Raw genomic sequence first — 23,328 nt, 5'->3', positions numbered from 1 at the left:
AAACTAGAGCCAGCTGCTTCACTTTCAGTAGGATGGAAAGAATCAGGAGTATTTGAATTATCAAGATCTTATTTTGTATTCCCATTGGACTCCATATCTGAAGACACTGGCCAATCTCCTCTATTCCATTTGGATAAAGGCATATTAAAACTTCTGAGTTCTTTCAGTCCAGATAGTTTCCCAGAATTAGAGTAACATCTGTCTCGCCTTTGTACAGGCAAAGCTGCAGCAGAATATGTTATAGCAATTGTGAAGCTTTGGTCCAGTTTGCATGGACAAGACAGGGATCCAGTGTCAAAAGGTGATTTACGAGAATCAGTGAACCCTTTATAACTTGATTCTCCTCTTTCATTGCTCATCTGGTGGTCCAGAGGGTTATCTGGGCCTCCTGGGCCTCCTGGGCCTCCTGGGCCTATTCATCTTCCTCCTAGAAGCAAAGGCAAGAGTCCAATCAAGATCTCCCAATAATTTGGAGGACAGTGCAAAGCTCTTGTCTCAGATGTAAACTGACCCATTGGTGAGGGACCATATGGGCAATGTTCTATGCCAAATGCTGCATTTGGAACATTAAGAACATACTGATCTTTTCTTGAAAGTTCAAATTTAAACTGTGTTTTAGTTAATTTTTGTCTGTTGTGAGCATTTTCATTCCTTAAATGACTGAGATTCTTCTCAGCAATCCAAGCTGCCAACCAATTACCCTGTGTTTTTTTTTTCTCCTGGGGAATAATTTGCTCTTAATAAAAATAAATGGGCCTCTCCAATTCTTCTTCAAGATCTCTGGCTTGTTTTCTATAGGTGTCAAGCTCTTCAGCTGCATACATGATCTTTTCATCTACTTTGGAAACTTTCTCCTTTGTCTCTAACCTGTAATTTATTTTCTGCCATTAATTTACTATAGAGTGTCCTTACATTTTGTTGGTCTGGTTCAGTCATTACTTTGAATTTCTGTGGAAGCTTCTGACTTTCACTCTTGATCTGTGCAATTTCTGATTGCAAAGATGCTTGTTCAATCTGGAGATGTTTAATATACCTTTTAAGATCTTCCTTTGTTTTAGCTACATCAGACAACTGAACGCAAATTTGGTTTCTTCCTCCTTCTAAGGTTTTCAAAGAAGCGATTAACTTAACAGCATAAACCTGTTTCTTCAAAGCTCCTTGTGGCTGATCAGCTAAAGGAGCACTATTTTCTGGTTCACCCTTCAATCCCAATTCCGAGCTGCCACCATCTGTCATGTCTTCTCTAAGCTCCACAGCCCCGTCTTTCATTTTGAGCAATCATTTGGTCAGAGACTTGATGTGATTTTCTTTATCCCTTAGAACTTGTTCTGCCTGGACTTTGGAATTTTCAAATGTTCTTTTCTGTTTATCAACTTCAATCATTTGTTCTTTCCATACCTCAGTTTCTTGTAAAAGCTGTTACTGCTTTTCCTGAAGTTGGGAATTTTCATTCACAGCCTCTGTTATTGCTTCCTTAAGATAGGCTTCATTGATTTGAAGTATTCTGAAGATTGTTTTGGCTTCAACTCTTTGATTTTGATTTATCTTCTAAGGACTGGGTCTATTGTGAAATATCTGCTAGCAATTCATCTTGCTGAGAGTGTTTAGATTTCTCTCCTTGTAGCTCTTTTTCTAGGAAGGATATTTTGTTTTCAAGTTCAGATTTGGACCCAGCTCACTTTTCATAGGTTGTCTTCAAACTTTAGGTTTCTATCCACTCCCTCTCAAAGATGGCAGCCTTTGAAGATGACTCTGAGCCTTCACATGATTTTTGAACAAGGGTAACTTTTTCAAGTAGTTCACACTTTTCTTCAATGAGTCCAGAGCACTGTAAAGCAAGTTGCTTTTCTCTTCTCACAGAAAGCCAGCTTCTAACCCAAGGAAAACTTCTCCACATAGCAAGAGAACAGAGATCAATCCAACAGGAGCTACACACATTAGAGATTCCCATGGAAAACCTTAGGGATTCTGGCCTGGTCTACTGTCTTTAGGCAACGAGACCACAATTCTACCCTGACCAGTTCCAAGAACCCAACGCTGCTGTTGCTATGGCAGCCACGGCTTGGCCTGACTACCTCAGACTAAATAAAACCCTCAGACTTGGTTTTAGAGTAAAACCACTGCTGAACTGATTGCAGGGGTGAGTGGTGGTGGTGGGCAAGTCTCAGCCAGTCTGCTACACAGGCTCTTCATGCAGCCTTGCCCTCAGTTTGGCTTTGGTCAAACTACAGACGTTTGTTCATTTCTTGACGTCCCTAACTTACCAATGAAATGTTACGTGTGTACAGGGGAAAAAGTGTATATAGGTGTTGTGGTTAGGAAAGTTCTCATGTGAAGGCTTCTGCCCCCAGGGGGTGGGGTGGGATTGGACCATTAGAAGGTTGGGTCTAGTGGGCGTTCCTTACGTCCTCCCTTCAGTGTTCTACCCATCTCTGTGCCAGAAATTTGGAACGGAGATAGGCATTAGGCATTCCTTTGAGTCTGCTCTCTATAGGGTTGCATTTGATCTAGCAGTTGAGAAAAACCGGTACCCGTGCTGGAATAAACTAAATTGATCAGTGATCTAAATATGGGCGCTAAAACCATGAAATGCTAAGAAGAAATGTAAGGGAACGTCTTATGCCAAATGGTAAGAATCCATGGGTTTTAGGTGTAATATCAAAAGCACAAGCAACAAAAGAAAAAATATATAAATTGAACGCTATGAAAATTACAAACTTTTGATTATCATTATAGAGGAAGTTGAAAGGCAATCTACAAATGGTAAAATATTTTTCAGAACGTTTAGATGAGTACCATTGCTTCAGATCTGCATCAGGTTTTGGCTATTCTCACGGAAACATAGTATTTCATAGTTGTTAGAAGCAATGGTAAGTTCTAATATGAAGAGGCAGATATAGGGAAAGAGTAAGACAAACAGATTCAGCATCCAGAAGCTTAAGGTTGATATTTTGACTTGACAAATATTCACTGGGAACTTTCAAGAAAGTCATTAAAAAAGCCTCAGTCTTCTTACATAAAAATGAGAATAAAAATTCTGTATGTCGTAGGAATTCAATAAAATGGGAAATGTACACGAAACTACCAGCAACATCAGTTTGTCAAGAGGTGGAAGAAACTTGAATTTCTATCAGTGGATGAATGGAGAAACAAAATGTGGTATATACATATAATGGAATATTATTCAGCTTCAAGAAGGAAAGAGAAACCTGAGGGCATAATGCTAGGTGAAACATGCCAGTCATAAAAGGGTGATTTCACTTTAGGTATTTAAATAGTCAAATTCATAGAGACAAAAAAATGGAGGTTGCCAGGGGTGAGGGTTAAGTGGAGGAGGAAAGAATAGACAGTTGTTATTTAATAAGTTATTACTTAATAACTTTACTTAATATGTTTAATAACTTTAATAAGTTATATGGTAACTTATTAAATAAGTTATCATTTGATAATAGAATTTTAGTTCTTTAAGAAGAAAGGAATTTTGAGACTGGTTGTACAGCAATGTGAGCCATGTAGTTCAAAATGGCTAAGATGATAAATTTGACATTGTGTGCATTTACCACAATTAAAAATTAAAATAAGAATCAGTATCAAATATATAGAGTACGCTCAGTAAATTAAAATAGAACCCAAGTGGCTTCATTTCATAGATTAACATGGAGAGGAAGATCACAAAGGAGAGAAGACCCTATCAATATAACTGAGCACTTAGATGAAAAATTGGTTGTGTACAGTCGAGGAGCCATTTCATCTCAGCAAATGAAATTACATGAGAGTTTGGGTTATTTTAATTCTCTAAGAGTTAAACAATTATAATTTTGGATGCATTTTAATTAGTTCCACTGAAGGCCCATAAAGTTATTTTATTACAATACATAAGGAGTGAAGGGAAAGTCTAGGCCTTAATTGAAGTCAGTATCAGAAATAATAAATCTGGTTTACAATATCCCCACTGGCAATCTTTTTTTTCTTAAACTCAATTCTGCATGGAAGCTTCAGCTTTATGAGGCTCGAGATGACATTGACCGAGCTGTTATTACTTTGTCAATTCACAGGTGGCCAGAGCTCTTCCCAGGTTGCTATCAGAAAGGAAAGACACACAGAGGAGAAAATGGAATCTGTAGCTCAAATGTGAACAGTGCTTGAGTACACAGGCTTGTAGACACATACATGTACATACATGTGAATATTTACCTATTTACATGTGCATATGCACTGCACACATATATTTACAGATGCAGCACCTAGTGACCACAATGTAATGAATGATAATGCCAGTGGAAAAAAAACAGTCTATTAGTGAGGAATGGTATGAAGCACACCAAAAGGATGTAAAGGTAAATACATACGTGACCACTGTGGACCTTTGATCCTGACCTCTTACGTGGAATGGTCAGTTAGGTTCAGTCTCTCTCAACTGGCTAACACTCAGCATTTAAACCAAAAGTGCTAGGAGTTTTGCTGGCAGGCAAATAAAGGGTGTGTGCATGGGGGAAGAGACTAGGCAAATCTTACTCTAAGTTTTTGTTTTGTTTTGTCACAAAAATCTTCTTGTTCCAAAGTAAAAAAACTTCTCAAAAATATTGAAAATTGTGACAAAAAAATTCCAAGTCCTCTTTATATGTCATAGTTTTTTTTGTTTTTGCCAGTCCTGTGGCTTGAACTCAGGGCCTGAGCACTGTCCTTAGCTTCTTTTTGCTCAAGGCTAGCACTCTACCTCTTGAGCCACAGCACCACTTCTGGCTTTTTCTGTTTATGTGGTGCTGAGGAGTCAAACCCAGGGCTTCGTGCATACTAGGCAAGCACTTTACCACTAAGCCACATTCCCAGCCCAGTTTTGTTTTTAAAGGCACCTTTACTTTCTGAATACTTCCTAAAGTGAGCATCTATAAAGGAAACACAGGCAACTTTTTGAAAGGAAATTTACCTTATAGTTAAAATATAGCCACCCTTTGGGACATGTTCCATGTTGTTTTGTTGTATCTTTTTCTTTCTCGATCACCCACGCCTTTTTTCGTTTACAAACTGTAGGCATAGGAATTGAGCAGTCTTCTTTTCCCCAAAGTCCTGGAGGAGAAAATGGGTCAGAAATGCCTTAGAAACAATGGTGACTGTTGGTATGGTTTCTCTATTGATCTCTTTTTCAGGACTGTTGTGGTTTTTTTCTCTCTCCATAATTTACTTTTTCAATCTAAAAGCTTACTAATTATAGTGTTCCCTAGTAACAACAGCTAACTGGGCAAGGTGCCAACTCTGTAATTCTAATATTATTGTAAGAATGTATTTTTTTTTACAAATGCAAAAAAACCTGGCAAGGGCAGAAAAATAATACTTCATAAAGTAATATTTCTGTTTTAAAACATTCAGTTTCAATGTACAGAGAGAAGCAGAGTCTACCATACAGCACAATGAAATCTACTTTATGATTTTTAAAAAAAGAAAATACAGATTGAACATCTGTATTCTCAAAATCTGGAATCAAAAACTTTCTGAGTGCTGACACAATGCTTAAAAAGTTTTAGATTTCAAGGCATTTCAGATTTCAGATGCTTAAAGGATGCTTAACTGTGTAAATCCTACACAAATATTCCAAAATTCAAATACCCTAAAATCTTATGTACTTCTGGTTTCAAGCATTTTAGATAAAAATAAGGAATTTCTCAGAAAAGAGCATTTCTCAATATTGACCCTTAAATAAAACAAACACATATAAACATGTCTTGAATAAGATACACCTTCAACTCCTTAGCTTCTTCCTTTAATTGAGAAGAGCTTTATTTTCAGAATAACAGTTACTGGATGCATTTTATTAGTATTCACATCACAAATTCCAGAACAGAGCAGAATGCATGCAAATTACAAGGGCAAGTTCAGTTCTCTAGTATAGAAATAGGAATCTAAAAGATGTTGGCTGGATTGTCATTTTCAATGCAGATTAGCTGCTATTCTCCCAGACTCACAAAACAACCCTTTCTGCAGGCTCTTGTGACACCTGCTGGCAAGAGCAAGCTGATTAGCCACATGTTTTTCTTTTCTTTTTTCCTTTCCTTTCCTTAACTCTACAGAGATCCTCCTACCAAGAATTGCTTTTCTGTTCAACCTTATCCTGACCTGGAGTGCAGCATACTTAGGAATCTGTTAAAGTAAGCAACATCTTTATCTTTTACTTGGTTAGAAAATATGTGTGGATATGAGTGGACAATCAACTTAATCAAAACTGCACTGACAAACAATAATTAAAAAAAAAAACACCAAACCACAGGTCTTCAGCCTAAATGTGTTTTAAAATCCAATCTTCAAACAGTTCCTATTTCCACAAGGCCAGAAGCAATGAGTTCCAGGACAATTAAAAGAATGAACAATTAAAAGAAAAAGAGCAGTTAATTGAATGAAGGTTTTATTAAGAGGAAAGACATTAGGGTGCTAATTTATAAAATGGAGGTATATATAACACTGGCTCCCCATTAAAATTTCTCAATGAATAGTTTTTGTAAGGTTTTTTTTAAAAAACAAAAAACAAAAACCGGACTTAGTTATTTTAATGCTTTCACATTTGTTTGAATTCCTCTATATGGTTTTATACATTTCATTTTTATTTCACCTACATATTCACTGATACAGCTGTTTGTGTACATTTTAAGTTCTATTCCCAGTTACCAAATGTTAGTTAAGTTAAAATGTGCATTAAAAAAAAACAGGTTTATTTAAGTCTCATTGGGCTCATTTTTGGTTTACTAGAAAGGATTTATCTAGCTATGTTATTTTAAAAAACATGAATAAATGGATTAAATAGAAGAATAGCCATCCATAAGCTTCAAAATCAATGAGACTGCACACAGTCAACAGAAAAGAAAAATACTAAACAACCTTCTCACTGAACTGATGCCTAAAAGAGACTTCAAGGTTCCAAAAATAGTTTTCATTATCATTTCAAATATGAATAAATAAAGTAACCTGTTATGGAAGAAATGAAGCCGCATCTCTGGCTCTGATTGTTCACAGATATCTCTCTTCCTCTGTCCCAATTCTGGTATATTACTGGTGATCCATCACTCCAACTGTAGGAAAATTAAAAATGTTAGTCTTCTTATTTGGCATATTTAGTCACCAGCACTGCTCTAGAAGTTCTGGGGTATGGATTAAAACTCTAATCGTTTATTAAATTTAGAAAATACTCATGTATAGAATTGTAGCTATAGTTAACAAATACTGTATTGTATTTGGAAACATTTTCTGAAAGGATAGATTTCGTGTTGTATTCTCATCATAAAAGTAAGTTAATATGGCAGGAGGAATATTTTGGAAGGCATGGATATGTGTACGGCATAAATTAGTCATGATTTCATGGAGATATACTTCAGACTCGTGTTTTGGGCAGGGGAATGCAAATTTATAAATTAAAGATGATGTTTGAAGATTATTCAATAAATTAATCACTAAGAGCAAATCGTGTCATTCAATACATAAGACTTATCAAGTAAAATTAAATGCAAATTAATTTAGGTTCATACTGAATTTCATCTTTGGCTTGCTCTTCTTGGAATCCAATCCACCAATTTGCACCATACTTTGATAGCTATTAAAAGGAAGAAAGAAATAAAACATCAGCATTTATTCTCCTTGTCTTCTTTTTTCTCCTCTATTAAGATTAATGGAGTTGCTGCTTTCTAGTGTTTAATATTTTACCCAATTATCTAAGGAAGAGTAACTAAAACCTGGTATCCTGAGAAAATCAGAAACTTCATTATTCTAAAATATTCTCTCCTCATTATGGAAGAAAATTGGAGTAAAATACTGAAAACAATTTGTTTTATTCAATAGGAAAAGTAAAATTTCTAACTTTACATGAATGAATTAAAGAGAATATAATAAACTGGCTGTTGCTGGCTCATGCCAGCAATCCTAGCTACTCAGGGGGCTGAGATCTGAACATCATGGTTCAAAGTCAGCCTGGGTAGGAAATTCTGTGAGACTCTTATCTCTAATTAACCATCAAAAAAAAAAAAGGAGCTCTAGTGGTAGAGCACCAGCCTTTAGTGAGAAAGCTAACCAACAGTGTTAAAGCACTGAATTACAGCCCCAGTAGCAGGGGAAAAAAGTAATATAATAATGTGAAACAGAAGATGGATTCATTTTCTGACTATAGAAATTAGTGGCTTATTCTCTTCTTGATTAGACAGGGTCACTGTAGATGTTACATCTATATCAATAGGATAAAGATTTTGAGTTTCAGGTAGTGGTCTGATTATTAAGTTTTCAACAGCAATATCATTTGAATAAAAAGACACAACATAGGCCAGGGGAATACTACTAAGTTCCAGTGTTTGGCAGCTAAAAAAAAAGAGCATATGCATATATATATTGTTTTTAACTAATTTTATGCCAATATTAATCACATAGATCTAAGAAAAATAGAGTATAAAATTAAAACATAATGTGCACATGCTTTTATTAAAACATGTGATATTGGACTTAGAACCCAGGAAACTGAGATTTCTTCTTTAAATACAAAAGAAGAAGCAGTAAGATTTCTTGGAGACTCCTAAATCAGAATAATTTGTGTTGTATGCATGATATGTATATATATTGAAATGTAACTTAATTTTTATATGCTAAAAAAACTAATTTGAAGATATTATATATTTAAAAATTTCATTCTCATTTCTTTTTGTTTTTTGGCCAGTCCTGGGCCTTAGACTCAGGGCCTGAGCACTGTCCCTGGCTTCTTTTTGCTCAAGGCTAGCACTCTGCCATTTGAGCCACAGCGCCACTTCTGGCCATTTTCTGTATACGTGGTGCTGGGGAATCGAACCTAGGGCTTCATGTATGGGAGGCAAGCTCTCTTGCCACTAGGCCATATCCCCAGTCCCCTCATTCTCATTTCTGTCAAGACTTTGGAATATATTTTATGATATGTTATCTTTCCATATGAATTTGTAGTCATCACCCAACAGAAGCTGATAGCTTGCTATCACTCTACTTTATAAACATATATGTATATACGCACATATGTATTTTTGCCCCTTAAACAATGTGGCTGTCTACTCTATCGACAATTTGATAGGAACAACTATAATTTTGGATCCCTGAGGTGTCATTTCATGGACATGTTCTTACATGCTGAATTTAGAGTCCCTTTGATAGACTTTGGAATGGGTCCATTGAGACTGGCTGTGAACTCAGTGGGAGAACCACAACAATTTTATTCCAGCTCCAGAGGTCTCATGAGCAACAGTAGTGAAAATCATGGCCCGATTGTTCAGTGCCCCAATTAAAGACAACTAAAGAGAAATTACATCTACTGCATCTTAAGTGGCATTTTCATTAGCACCTCAATTATGGTATGGTAATCTCCCACACAGCACATCACAGCCTATCGTGATAAGGCCCAAAACTTCACAGAGCAATGGAAGATACCCAGGCTGAAAATGGTAAAGATAGACAACAGATTTTAGCTTAAATATAAAGTCACAATCATGTAAACCTATTATGATGTGTCTGTAAAACAGAAGTGTGGTATGTCCATTAATTTTAAAGCAGGGATACTGTTTTTTTTAAATATTCAAGTAACCCTTCCAGTTGGTATAATATGGAAAAAACATTTATCCAAAAGATTTAAAAAACAATAAAAACAAAAAACAATAGTCTATGTTAATCTACTAAGCTATGTAAGAAAAAGTAACACATCATTTTAAAAAATGTTTCATCAAAAGTGGCAAAACTCAGCTGGGCACTGGTAGCTCTCACCTGCAATCTGAGTTACTTAAGATACTGAAATCTGATGTTGTGGCTCAAAACCAGTATGGGCAGGAAAGTTTGTGAGACCTTTATTTTCAATTATCCAGCAAGAAGTAAAGCTTTGGTTCAAGTGGTAGAACATTAACCTTGAATGAAAAAGCTAAGGAATAATGCCTACTTGAAGCCCCAGTATTAGAACACACAACACACACACACACACACACACACACACACAGAAAAACTAAGGGTGTATTAAGGGTGTCTTAAGACACCAGATTTCATAAAACTAGTTGAATATATTTAGCATATAGACATAACTCTAGCATGGAATAGAACCAAGTCATAGAACACTGATACTGATACTGATACTGATACTGATCCCTATCTCTCTTCCTGTAATAAAATCAATTCAAAATGGATCAAAGACCTTAATGCCAGATGTGAAACTTTGAAACTACTACTGGAAAATATAGGATAGTGCATGCATAGGTAACAACTTCATATAAAGGACTCCAATAGCTCAGGAAGTAAGGGCAAGGATTGAACAATGAGATTACATTGAACTAAAAGCCTTCTGCACTATAGAGGAAATAGTTACTAGGATGAAGAGACAGCTTGCAGAATGGGAGAAAATCTTTTTCATATATTCTTCTGATTAGTATACAGAACATACAAATAATGCAAAAAACCCAAACACCATAATAGCCAAATCAGATAGACAAATGAATAGATAATTCTTAAAAATAATATGTCTAGGATAGTCCTAGCAGAGGATCACAATAGCTCAACAGCTATGTACATATGATCATATAAGATGGTGCTGAGTGAAATGAACTTCAAGATAATGGAAACATGAGGTTTTTCATTGTATTTATTTATTTATTGCTAGTCCTGGGGCGTGAAGTAGGGCCTGGGCACTTGTACCTGAGTGTTCTTTGCTCAAGGTTAGTGATCTGTCACTTAAGCCACAGTGCCACTTCCGTTCTTTTCTGTTTATATGGTACAGAGGAGTTGAATCCAGGGTTTCATGCATGCTAGGCAAGCACTCTACCACTAAGACACATTATCAGCCCTGTTGTTCTTATTTTTAATGTACTATGTGAAGTTATTTCTTTTTTCTTGCACTTTTCTTCCCTATGGTTTATCCCTTGTTGTCACTGTATTTGATTTTGGTACGTTTATCTGAATTAGGGAAGGGGAACATCAAAATGGTGAGACAAAGGACAAAGGGCTAACCAATTGCAACAGCGATACTCACAAGACTGTATGTTGGAAAATGATTGTATAACTTGGGGGGGGTTGGGGGAGAAAAAGTGGGAGAAAAGTGTTGGAGAGGATAACAAGTTTGACAAGAAACGTACTCAGTACCTTATGTATGTGAATGTAACCCCTCTGTACATCACCTTGACAATAAAATTAAATAGAAAAGAAATATAGATGAGCAATGAATACCTGAAAAACGTCCAACATTCCTAGCCATAAAGCAAATGCAAATCAAAACAACACTGACATTTTATTTCACCCATCAGAATAGGCATTATCAAGAACACAAAGGGCAACCAATACTGGTGGAGATGGGACTTGGGGGAAGGAACCATAATACACTGCTGGTGGGAATGTAAATTGAGTACAACCATCATTGGTGTCGGTACATAGGTTCCTCAGAAAACTAAAATTAGAACTACCATATGATTTAGTGATAAGCATTCTTGGGCATATATCCAAAGGAATGTAACTAAGGATACAATAGAGATATTTTTTCACTGTGGCACTATTCACAATACTCAAGCTATAAAAACAGCTTAGATACCCTACAGTTGATATATATATATATGTATACATATATATACACACATATGTATTTATATGTAACAGAATATCATTCAGTGATAAAGAAAAGTAAAATACATCACTTGTAGGAAGGGATGGAACGGGAGGTCATCATTATAAGCAAAATAAAGCAGGTTCAGGAAGAAAAATATCATGTTTTCTCTCATACATACAATGCTGACCATATATATATATATATACACACAGTGTATGTGTGTATATATGTGCACATATACATACATGCATATGTACATAGTGTATGTCTACATACATGTGTTGCATATATTCATTCACACACATACATAGATGTATATGTATATAATATATATGTTCATACATATGTATATATTATATACACATCATGAATGGAAATGTGAGACCAGGAAGGACAAGTAAGAGGGGGGGGGTAGATAAAGGAGATGGAAATGGGGTTGAATATATTGAAGCACATTATGTTTATTTATAAAAATGGAATAATGAATGAAACCTACCAAAAACTGTTAAAAAAAATAGGGGGAAGGAGGAGGGAATGGGGGAAGAAAGCAGTTGTTAAAGGTAGAATATAATGACGACATTTGCATTATATTAGGTGAAGAAAACCAGGATGAAAGACATTAAAAGTAATGGTAAATTGCCAGTTTGAAATGTCCAGTATCCCTGGGTCCTCATTTGAGTTTTATTTTCCTTCATGGCATTTATCCATTTACCTTTCTTTAGCATGTTATTTCATTCTATTTACCCGTACTTACTATGTTTTTTTCTTCTTAGACTAGATTACGAACTTGATAATGGCAGAATTTTTAAAAATCAGTTTTAATCACTGAAAGAATCTTAGTCTCTAGATGGCACTCAACAAATATATATTGAATGAGTGAATGAACTCACAGAACTAGTTAATCACCATCGGTGCTAGTAAAGAATGAAGAGATATACTGGAAAGCATTGTAGAGGTTCCTAAGAAGGCTAAACATAGAGCTCCCCTACGACCCAGCAGCCCCACTTTTGGGCATCTATCCAAAAGACTACAAGCAAGACCACACTAAAGCTACCTGCACAACTATCTTCATCGCAGCACAACTCGTCATTGCTAAAACATGGAACCAACTGAGATACCTGCCCCTCAGCAGACGAGTGGATCAGGAAAATGTGGTACATATACAAAATGGAATTCAATGCCTCCATCAGAAGGAACAACACACTACCCCATTTGTAAGGAAATGGAAGGACTTGGAAAAAATCATGCTAAGTGAAATGACCCAGACCCAAAGAAACATAAACCGTATGGTGTCCCTCATAGGGAATAGCTATTACATGAATAGGCTAGTCATGGTAGAAGATCAAAATACCCTGACAGCTACACCCATATGATCACATAAGAAGATGCCAAGTGAAATGAACTCCACGCTATAGAAACAAGAGGTATACCACTGTTGTAATTATTTTCAACATGCCATGTGAACTCGTACTATTTTTTTCCTCTTTTTCCTTGTCTGTTTGTTTGACTGATTGGTTTAGTTTTGTTACTCTTGTACTCCCTTCCTGTAGCTGTACCCTTGCTACCACTGTATCACATCTGAGTACCTGGATATTAGAACTGGGGAAGGGAGAGGGAATACCAAAATTGAGAGACAAAGAACAAAAAGACAAACCATTCAAAAAGCAATACCTATAAAACCATTTGGTGTAAACCAACTGCACAACTCTTGGGGGGAGAGGGGAAAGGGGAGGAGGGAGGGGGAAAATGAGGGAGGAGGTAACAGGTAGAACAACAAATGTACTCACTGCCTTTCATATGAATCTATAACCCCTCTGTATCACACTTTGACAACAAAGAAAAAAAACGAAGAGAAGTAAAATAAATGAACAACACAGAAGACCTATTTGTTTCTCCACTGTTTTCTCTATAGCAGAAAAATAAACCCATTCTCAAAACTCTGTTTTTACTGAAACTTAAATGGGTGTGTGAAGTCAAATTAAAAAAAAAAATCTCTCCAAAGACAGAAGACAGCACCAAGCTCTGACTTTTTCACGGTGAATTATGTCCAAGTACCTTTCTTATTTTGCTGTGGATGAATTCTTGCTCATGTGCAGAATGAATTGTGAGGATGTCACTGCGCAGCCAGCCACAGACAAACTCAAAGGCTGGCCATTCTGATGGATGGGTGTGGAAAAGGTACTCTGCATTCTGATAAAAGAGCCAGGGAGCATCTGAAAGGAAAACAATGGCAGTGGTTGTCCAGACCAGGGAGTGCTGTAACACAAACTTGAATACTGTAGGCTATGCTTGCTTTCCTTTCCTACCTCATACAAGAAACATTCACTCATATGCACAGATCATGAAAGGGGCTTAGGTTAATTTCGATTCCGTTTATTGAGCATATTTATTAACTTGATTTATTCATTTCAACAATTTAGCTTTAGATTGATAAAAGAGAGGTTTGGATGGAGAGGTTAGTTAATACAACAATAGTATATCATAGCCCTCAGATGGCATATAATTAGATTTGAATGTTGCAGCATTCTTCTTACCATATTGGTACCAGAGTGGAATCTTGGGTCTCACATCTGCAAAGTGAAAGCAAACAACCTTGATTGACCTATCTTCACACCTTTCTTGAACAACATCAGCTCTAACCATATTCTATCGTACTTCTGCTGTGTTAGCTCTAGTCCCAATGAACTAACCTGGCCCACTGTGCTGGTGCTATCTTCACTCATTTTCCTATGACACACTAGTTAAAGAAATAGTGCAGTTGGTTGCTGACATTGTGCTCGATTTTGAATCTCTGTAACTTCCTTGGGCGGGGGGAGAATACTATTTCTAAAATTAGAAATCTAACCTTTGAAGATCTTATTAATGTTTTTACCTCTTGGAATCTTGCATATCCATTCCTGTTTGGAAGCACAGTGCAAGGGCAGCAAGGTTTTGTCTACCTTATACACAGCACAGCTTCTTGCATCTTCTCCAAAGTAAGAATTGTCTAAAAATGAAGAGACAACCTGCAGCAGATGAAGTTCATTATTCCTTAATGTTGGACCCCCATCAACAGTTTCAAAAAATCAAAGCAAAACAACTATGCACACATCACTAGAGACTTCTAGAGAAAGCTTCAGTTAGCATTTTGTTAACATCTACTACATGTGATTCTAGTTTAAGGCTGATCCACATTTGTGTAAAACGAGCCAACTAGTATTTGGTATTTTTTTTCTTAAAGATATTTTCCTTAAAAAAAACAAGAGGTATGTTACTTCTTTCTCTAGGAGGAAGAAATCATATGTAAGTTTGGTTCTGAACTTGCATTATTTAATAACTGGCAGGATTAGCCTAGTCCTGGGATCCTGCTACATTTCTTACAGGTTCAGGGATGTGTTAAATTTGAGTGACCGTTCTGATACCTATCCTTTTATAGATAGGCTAAGCATTTAGTCCTTAATAATGAACTTGAGACCATCACTAGCTTTTAAACCAGGAAACTAACAAATAGTTTCCATAGGTGAGTAGAAAACTCACAGAATTCCCATAATATAGGTCTTAAATAAAAATCCAACCTTAAATAATTGATAGTGGAGACCACAGGTAAAATGGGGTAAAATGTTGGAAAAAAGAGTCTATTTTGGAATCCTTTTTACTTTTCCCAAACATACAGCTATGCAACTATCTAATAATTTTATTTATTTGTGTGTATGTGTGTTCATGTGCACCCAAACACACACACATGCACCGATGCACAAGCATGTACATGCAGGCGTGCACCAATTCTGGGGCTTGAACTCAGAGCTTAGGTGCTTCCCATGAGCTTCTTTTTCCTTAAGGCAAGTGCTTTACCCCTTGAGCCACAGCTCCACTTCTGGCTTTCTTTCTTTCCTTTTTTTCTAAAGTAAACTATTGGAGATAAAGTCTCATGGGCTTTCCTGTCTCAGTTGCCTTTGAACCTTGATTCTCAACGCTCAGCTTCCCGAATAGCTAGGATTACAGATGTGAGCTGGTGCTCAGCTTATATATAATAATTCTATACACCTACATTTCCACAGATTCAGAGAACGATATGAGTTTAATTAATTGTGTCTAGTGGAGAGTCATGAGAACTTCAGTGAAGTACCTCATGGCCTTATTCTTTTATTCTGAACCAAATTGTCCCTCTCCTATTATTGGGTTGGTTTTACTGAAACAAAATATAGTATTTTCAACCTTTCTGTATCATATTTTTCAAGTGCTGTATTTTCTTCAATACTTCTTCAGTTAATGGGTCTCAATTCATTCATTAGCAAAATAGATCAGTGCAGCTGATTGACCTCTAAGATCTCACCCCATATTGTTTGCAATACTCTTTGCAAAGAAGCAGTATAGGAGCAAAAGTACTCCCATTAACATTTTAAAACTACAATGCATTTATCATGAATTTTGTTCCTATTAGAAGCACAGGATGTTTTCTTTTCTTTTTCTTCTTTTTTTATTAAATAAATCCTTTCTTGGTTACAGATTTGAACACAACTTCTGTTGTGGGTTTTCTCTATTGATCTCTATTCTTTTAAAGTTTGGCTGCTGATATTTTGTTAACAAAATAGTGTGGCTCTGGAGCCAGACAACCTGTGTGCCAATCATGGCTCTCCTCTGTTATTTTAGGCAGACAGCTAATCATTCTATTGCCCACTGCAGTGAGCTGTTGTAAGGATGAAATGAGATCACGTAGGAGTGCATTCAGCTCACTGCACAGAACATTATGAGTGCTCCATAAGCAGCAGCTGCATTAAACATTCACTTCAGGATCTTTGAGAGCCGTCCTTTTCCTTTTCATTGAAGGACCTTATTTTTCAAGTGATACAGGATGGATCCTATTGCAACCTGGGATCTTGCTTCAGGCTCCTCTCCTCCCGCTCCCCACCATCTTAAGGAAAATGTGATACTTTCTCAGTTCACCTGAAAAAGCAACACAGTACCATATTCTCCCTCCTTCACGAAGGTTTTCAAATAAGAGGTAGGACAAAAAATAAGCCCCCCTGCCCCCTCCCTGGCCAGCCCTGGGAACTACTTGCTCTGACTGTGAAGGAGATGATTTCTAAGGCGTGTCTATCCTTGAACCATAATATAAACTGAAATTGTTCTCCCAAATCACCTCATTTTCACTGTGACAACGCCAAGGCCAATCCGCACTGTATAGGAAATGAGAGACTGGGTGGGAAGAAGCCTAATATTATTTAAAGAATAGCTATTTCTCTGCCAGATGGTTTTTCACATTGGGGGATGGTTTGGGAGGAGATTTTGGCAGTTTTGATTTCATATCAGGATGATATACCACAGGGGTTTCAGGACAATCTGGTCAGCAAAGGTTTTCCAGAACCTTGACATAGTAACTCTCTTGGTTCTAATGTCTAGTCAGCCACAGGAGACATAGACATTGTTTGGAGGTTCTCTTAATCAATTTAGCAAGTGGTGCCATGGTTGCTTCTCTTGAATTCACCTCTTTTGTCTAGTTTGGAGAGACTTACAGGAGTTCTATCTGACCACTCCCAAGAACCAGCACCAAGCGGATTTCTTTTGTTAAATCCAATCCAGAAATGTCGTTCTTCTGTCCTAGAGGAAAGAAGAAACAAAAACTGCCTTTCCCCATCAATTTCCCAACATTAGACACAGTATTTTAAAAAAAATCTTTAAAAATATTTATTTTTGCAGAAACAAGGTGATGCTATTGGCAGGATTAACCATGCCAATCACATATTTTCTGTGCACACACCAAGAGAAGATTAAGATTCAAGTTCTATTACTCTTGGTATGTTCATGGGTGAGGACATCACCCCATATTGCGATTAGAAGATTTTCATCAGAAATGGCAATACCTTCCAATTTCAGCAAGGGCACGTGAAAACAAGTCGGTAAAACTTTGTAACATCATCTTTTTCCTGAGGACTCTTTTAAAAATTAAATTTTTAAATTTAATATTCATACTACTTTACTATGTTTCAATCAAGTTCAAACAAGTTTGTCAAACGTGTATGTATTTTCTGAAAGTTCATCATCATCATTTCTGCTAAATAAAAGGCATATAGGTTTAAAGATATCTCACCCTCACCCCCCATCTCCATCCCAACATAAATAATTCTGCAGGAAACCATCCTGGGCTATGGTAAGTTAACCTCAGCCATCACCAATGGTTTAGACTTGGCAAGAGGCTCCACAGAGAATCATCTTCCCTCCTATTAGGCAGAGTACAAATATGTCAAATTACAGAGTACTCAATAAATCAAGCAATAAAACCTAATTGAACAATGAACCATCTCACTAAGATAATTTTCTGAGAATAATTTTGAAGAATTAAAGCTTTAAAAGACTCAGAAGTCATGACAGATGCTTTATTTTCCTTAGTGCAGAGAACAAGCCTATTCCAGAGCACAGCTTCTTGGCTATCTGAGCTACTCTGTCTGAATGGTACAAATTATGTAAGTTAGAAAATCTGAGAGATCACTGGTGCCTGGCTGGCCACTGTGGTGATGATTTACAACATTTACGATTGTGAGAAGATGAGATGAATGCTTATGAGGTTAAGCTAAGGGCATTACTGTTATGGCCTAGGCTGGAAATCCACATGATTCTCTCTGTTCTAAGAACTTTTAAGACAAATGGACACTGACTTTTCCTCCATCAATTTCCTAAAATCATGTTATTTTTAAATAAGCACATACATATGTTTTGGCTGAATATTTTGGGTAGTCTGGGCAAGAGACACTATCCAACTCTTGGGATCAGATGGTAATGATCAATAATTTGATAGATGCTCAGCCCTGAATTCCATTAGGAACTTCAAGTTGGAGCACTTATGTATGTGGAAATGATGGCAATATTTGATCGAAAGCAAACTGGGAGCTCGTTTGCATGTCATTGTTTCACATGGCAAACTCATTAAAATGTAAGGGCAGAAAATTCAAACACATTTTGCAGGGTGCTAAAGTAATGAAGCACAGCACAAATCGGAACAATGGGGGCTATCATCCACTCCTGGTAGATGTGGTCCTCCCCCTGACCAATAATGCAATTAACCAGAAAGCTTCTCAGAGTCTGACCCAGCAGCTCTGGCATGGGATAGAAAGCTGTGTGTGTAAAGCTGACCCAGGATCTGGAGCCATGGTCTCAGGCTATGATTTCCTGCAGGGACCAGCAGTTCTATGGGCTGTTAAGAAATATTCTCCAAAAAAAAAGTGTCCTTCCTTCTAGAAGCCTTTACAGCATGAATGCATATAGTTAACTCCTAGCATTGTACATTGTTTTGTGATTGCATTTAACCATAAAATATTCCCTTTTCCCACAGAAGTTCATGAGACTCACACTTGTACATGTAAAAGTCCTTACTTTTAGTTTCAGTTTTGTAAATGTGGAAGTGAAATAACTGGACAGGTTTTAGATATTAACTTCTTTATGGGAATGTCCTTACAGGGAAACTTAAGGGAAGGCCAGGGTTTTCCATGCAAAAAAATAATCCTGGATTCTCTCTGAGATTCAGAAAAGTTGGGATTCCGGCTACAGCATGGAGCCAAGTTGCTGGTATTACATCTGTTTTCTTTAAATAAATGTTTAAGGACTTGGAAGCATACCCTCTTAGACCACAGGATCTTCAGGGACAGGTTTTTGTCTGCCATATCTGCTGGATTCTTGAATCAGAAATGAATGCACCTGTGCTCTTTCCACAAAAGATATTCCTAAAAGGTATGCTGGTTGATAAGAACATTCTGGAGCAAGAGGCCAAGGTATGGGAGAATTCACAATAAGGAGTAGTGAGGACTCCCTTCAAATATTTTAGAGTATACTTGATTTATGCTTTTCTAGCTCCAAATTGAGGGAAGCATATTTCTAGCTTAGTAGAAAGATGATCTTGGAAACCATCTTCCAACCACAGAATGGGCCTTCTTCCAGGAATGGGACATTCTGAAACTGGAAGCAGTTCAGCACACATTGGATGACCGTGGGAAGGTAATGGAATGGATTATTATACTGGATGGTGGTTAACTCAAGAACTTTATATTCTTTCTCATTTAAATTTAACTGGATTTCTAACTCCAAGGAATATGAGATTCTGTAAACTTGGAAATAGGCCCTAGTAAGTAAAGAAACACTGTCTTCTCAAATGCCAAATCTGAGAGTTGGATAGAGATGTGGCTTAAGTCATAAAGCATCAGCCTTCAGTGAAAAAGTCAAGTGAGAGTGCAAGGCCCTGTGTTCAAGTCCAAGTACTGACATAATAACGAGTTGGACTGGATTTTTCCTTTTGTCACTGAGACTGTTTTTCAAATGAAGTCTTAAACAGACTCCTATCATTTAGAAAAGTAGTTATTACTGGAGCTTGTGAAGGCTGTACTGGTGGTCTCTAGCACCTCTGCTCATTTAGGGTCCTTCTGTTCCTGAGGTCTCAGGGCTGGGGAGCAGAGGATCTTAAGAAACACATTCAAAACCAAGTTTATCTGATTTGGGGAAGGAAAGGGGGAAGCACAGAAATGGGACAAAGGGTGAACTAAGTCAGCAGTGATACTCATTAGGCACTATGTTAGAAATGAACTATACAACTTTGGAGGAAAGGGGCCGGGAAGGGGAAAAAAAAAAAACCTGGGGGAAAATGAGGAAGGGGGAATGACACTGTTCAAAAAGGAATGTAGGGCTGGGAATATAGCCTAATGGCAAGAGTGCCTGCCTCGGATACACGAGGCCCTAGGTTCGATTCCCCAGCACCATATATACAGAAAACGGCCAGAAGCGGCGCTGTGGCTCAAGTGGCAGAGTGCTAGCCTTGAGCGGGAAGAAGCCAGGGACAGTGCTCAGGCCCTGAGTCCAAGGCCCAGGACTGGCAAAAAAAAAAAAAAAAAAAAAAAAAAAGGAATGTATTCATTACCTGATTATGAATTGACAACAAAGTTTTGCAACAAAGCTCTAAAAATCTGACTAGACGTACATAATAAAGATTTCAAATATCAACCATCTCTTTGTTTTATGGAATGTGAACTTGGTGGTCTATAAATACAACACTATATGGATTTTTTTTTCTTCCACAAGTGACACCTTGGTTTTGACTTGAAACAAATAATGGAATATTAAATAACTAGTTGGGATTCTGACTTGTAAACAGCCATTACTGAGGGACAATATTTGACTGTGATTTTTTTCCAAAACTCACAACTATTTACCGATTAAACTTTGAATGTAAAAGTTCATTCACAAAATTTTCTTCCTCAATATGGGCAAAGCTTGCAAGATGAGCTCCGAATTCTTCACAAAATGCTTCAGCTTCTCTCCATGTTCGTTTCATTAGGACTTTTTCACTATGAAATACCTGTACAGTAAAAGAAAAAAACCCAACAGTCACAGATAAGGCAAGGCTGTCCAATTATAGTAATAAAATTTTTTTTTGCCAGTCCTGGGGCTTGGACTCAGGGCATGAGCACTGTCCCTGGCTTCTTTTTGCTCAAGGCTAGCACTCTGCCACTTGAGCTACAGCACCACTTCTGGCTTTTTCTGTATATATGGTGCTGAAGAATTGAACCTAGGGCTTCAGGTATACGAGGCGAGCACTCTTGCCACTAGGCCATGTCCCAGCCCAGTAATATAATTTTCAGGGCTGGGAATATGGCCTAGTGGTAAAGTGCTCGCCTAGTAATATAATTTTCATTCTTTTTGTTGTTGTTGTTGTTGTTGCTGAGAATTATACCAAGAGCTTCTTGGGCGCTCAGAACATCATCTCTCAGCTGTGTCCCATCTTTCTCCATTGTTATTTATTGAAGTAATACTTACTGAGCTAGAAGATACCTAGTAACTCTAAAACTGTTAGCTCATTTTATCATCATAACAAATTCATGAAGAGAATAAGGTAAGCTCAATTTTTTTTTTTTTGCCAGTTCTGGGGCTTGAACTCAGGGCCTGAGCACTGTCCCTGGCTTCTTTTTGCTCAAGGCTAGCACTCTGCCACTTGAGCCTCAACGCCACTTCTGGCTTTTTCTATATATGTGGTTCTGAGGAATCGAACCCAGGGCTTCATGTATACAAGGTGAGCACTTTACCACTAGGCCATATTCCCACCCCTGATAAGCTCAATTTTATAAATAAGTTTCTTTAAGACCCTTTCCACACTAGATCTCCTGTAGCTGGTACATATATTTTCCTTCAGTTCATGTCTTTCAAGAGTCAAGAAAATCAGGATAAAGGGGGTTAAGCATTTAGGACACCTAGAAATTCAGAGCTAGGATTCCATCCAGGACTCCTTAATTCAAGAACCCACAAATTTTGATCCCAGAATCTTACCTTCTGACAAATTAAAGTTAGCTGAATGAGCATGAATCTGAGTGATCCTGGGAAAGAAATGAAAACACCTAGACCTAGGATAGCAATATTTCTGGGTTCTTTAAGTCTGAGCTGAATGGAAAGTGCAGTTGTTTGTGTCTAAATTCTCTGCAGTCTTTCATCAATCCTCCATAGCAGAAAGAAACTGGTCAAATGGAAGGTCTGCTTTTGGTTTTATGTAAGAACAGAGTGAAAGACAGACCCAGGAAGCTCCTGATCTTGAGTCTCTGCACCCTCCTCATAGAGAACTCTAGCAGTAAGCCTGAATCTCCAATGCCAGGCAGCTATACTCTAGGGCCAGCCTTCAGGTTCTGATTTGCCGAAACCAGAATGAATAGCTTTCCAAATTTGTGGACCACAGCATAGCCTTTCCATCTTCGAAATTATATGTCAAAACTTGCTTCCTCTGGGAGCCTCTTCCTGAATCACTCTAAATTCATAAATCCTACCTCCACGCACATCAAACACACCATACATTTGTTGACACATCAGGATGATATATTGTAGAACAAGCACTGGACCGGGAGTCTCAAGACCAGGGACGCATCCCCACTGTCAGTAAATAAATGTGAGCTTGGGCAAATCACTTCATCTCACTGGCCTCAGTTTACTCATTTTTATTTTAACTTATCACTCTATGGGATCACTTCTGGGCCTGTTATTCTATGAAATGAATGTGAGATTTAACACGTGTACATTGAAAGGGAAGGGCATTCGTGATGTTTAGTGACATCTTTGGCTGTATTATTTGTGGAGTTGGCCTGTTGTCATCTTGCTCACATGGGCAGAGCGATGTAGAAGAACTTTCTCCTATGAGTTGGGGAAGCTCTAACTACAGAACACGTTAGAACAAAGCAAGACCAAACTAAACTACCAAACATAAATATGCCATATTTCAAAACACCTGTTACTAACAAGAAAAGTGTAGAAACTGGTTTAAATCTAGGATCTAAAAGCTGATGTTTTAAACAGGTATTTCTTTGAGAAGTTTAACATATATAATATGTTTGGTTTTAATAGTATATATAATTTTCCTTATGTTGAGTATTCTTAATCTGAAAGTAAAGACTCTGAAATTCTCTAAAGTCTTAAATTTTTTTTTTTTTTTGGCCAGTCCTGGGCCTTGGACTCAGGGCCTGAGCACTGTCCCTGGCTTCTTCCCGCTCAAGGCTAGCACTCTGCCACTTGAGCCACAGCGCCGCTTCTGGCCGTTTTCTGTATATGTGGTGCTGGGGAATCGAACCTAGGGCCTCGTGTATCCGAGGCAGGCACTCTTGCCACTAGGCTATATCCCCATCCCCTAAAGTCTTAAATTTTTGTGATAGTGACATTACTTTCCAACAGTTATAAGTATACAAACTTTGTTTCATGTGCAGAATTACTAAACAAACTGTATAAAATTACCTGTAACCCACATATATCTGTGTGTATGTGTATGATATGTG

The 23,328-nt window shown here is 37.4% G+C and overlaps 1 protein-coding gene and 1 pseudogene across 2 annotated transcripts in view; both read right to left on the bottom strand.

Moving 5' to 3' along the window:
- Nucleotides 1-23,328, bottom strand: part of Pla2r1 (phospholipase A2 receptor 1) — a 122,004-nt gene that overhangs the window by 28,451 nt on the left and 70,225 nt on the right. For both annotated transcript variants that reach the window (XM_048345356.1, XM_048345357.1), the window contains 8 exons: nt 20,734-20,879; nt 17,056-17,140; nt 14,436-14,568; nt 14,098-14,133; nt 13,619-13,776; nt 7,512-7,576; nt 6,955-7,058; nt 4,928-5,067 (listed from right to left, as the gene is read on the bottom strand). In XM_048345356.1, coding sequence (XP_048201313.1) covers nt 4,928-5,067; nt 6,955-7,058; nt 7,512-7,576; nt 13,619-13,776; nt 14,098-14,133; nt 14,436-14,568; nt 17,056-17,140; nt 20,734-20,879 — 867 coding nt within the window. The remainder of the gene's footprint in view (nt 1-4,927; nt 5,068-6,954; nt 7,059-7,511; nt 7,577-13,618; nt 13,777-14,097; nt 14,134-14,435; nt 14,569-17,055; nt 17,141-20,733; nt 20,880-23,328) is intronic.
- Nucleotides 84-4,886, bottom strand: LOC125350074 (annotated as a pseudogene).

The sequence above is a fragment of the Perognathus longimembris genome, chromosome 4 (assembly GCF_023159225.1).
Source record: "Perognathus longimembris pacificus isolate PPM17 chromosome 4, ASM2315922v1, whole genome shotgun sequence".
NCBI classification, from domain to species: domain Eukaryota; kingdom Metazoa; phylum Chordata; class Mammalia; order Rodentia; family Heteromyidae; genus Perognathus; species Perognathus longimembris.
This window is presented reverse-complemented; position numbering and strand designations above follow the sequence as displayed.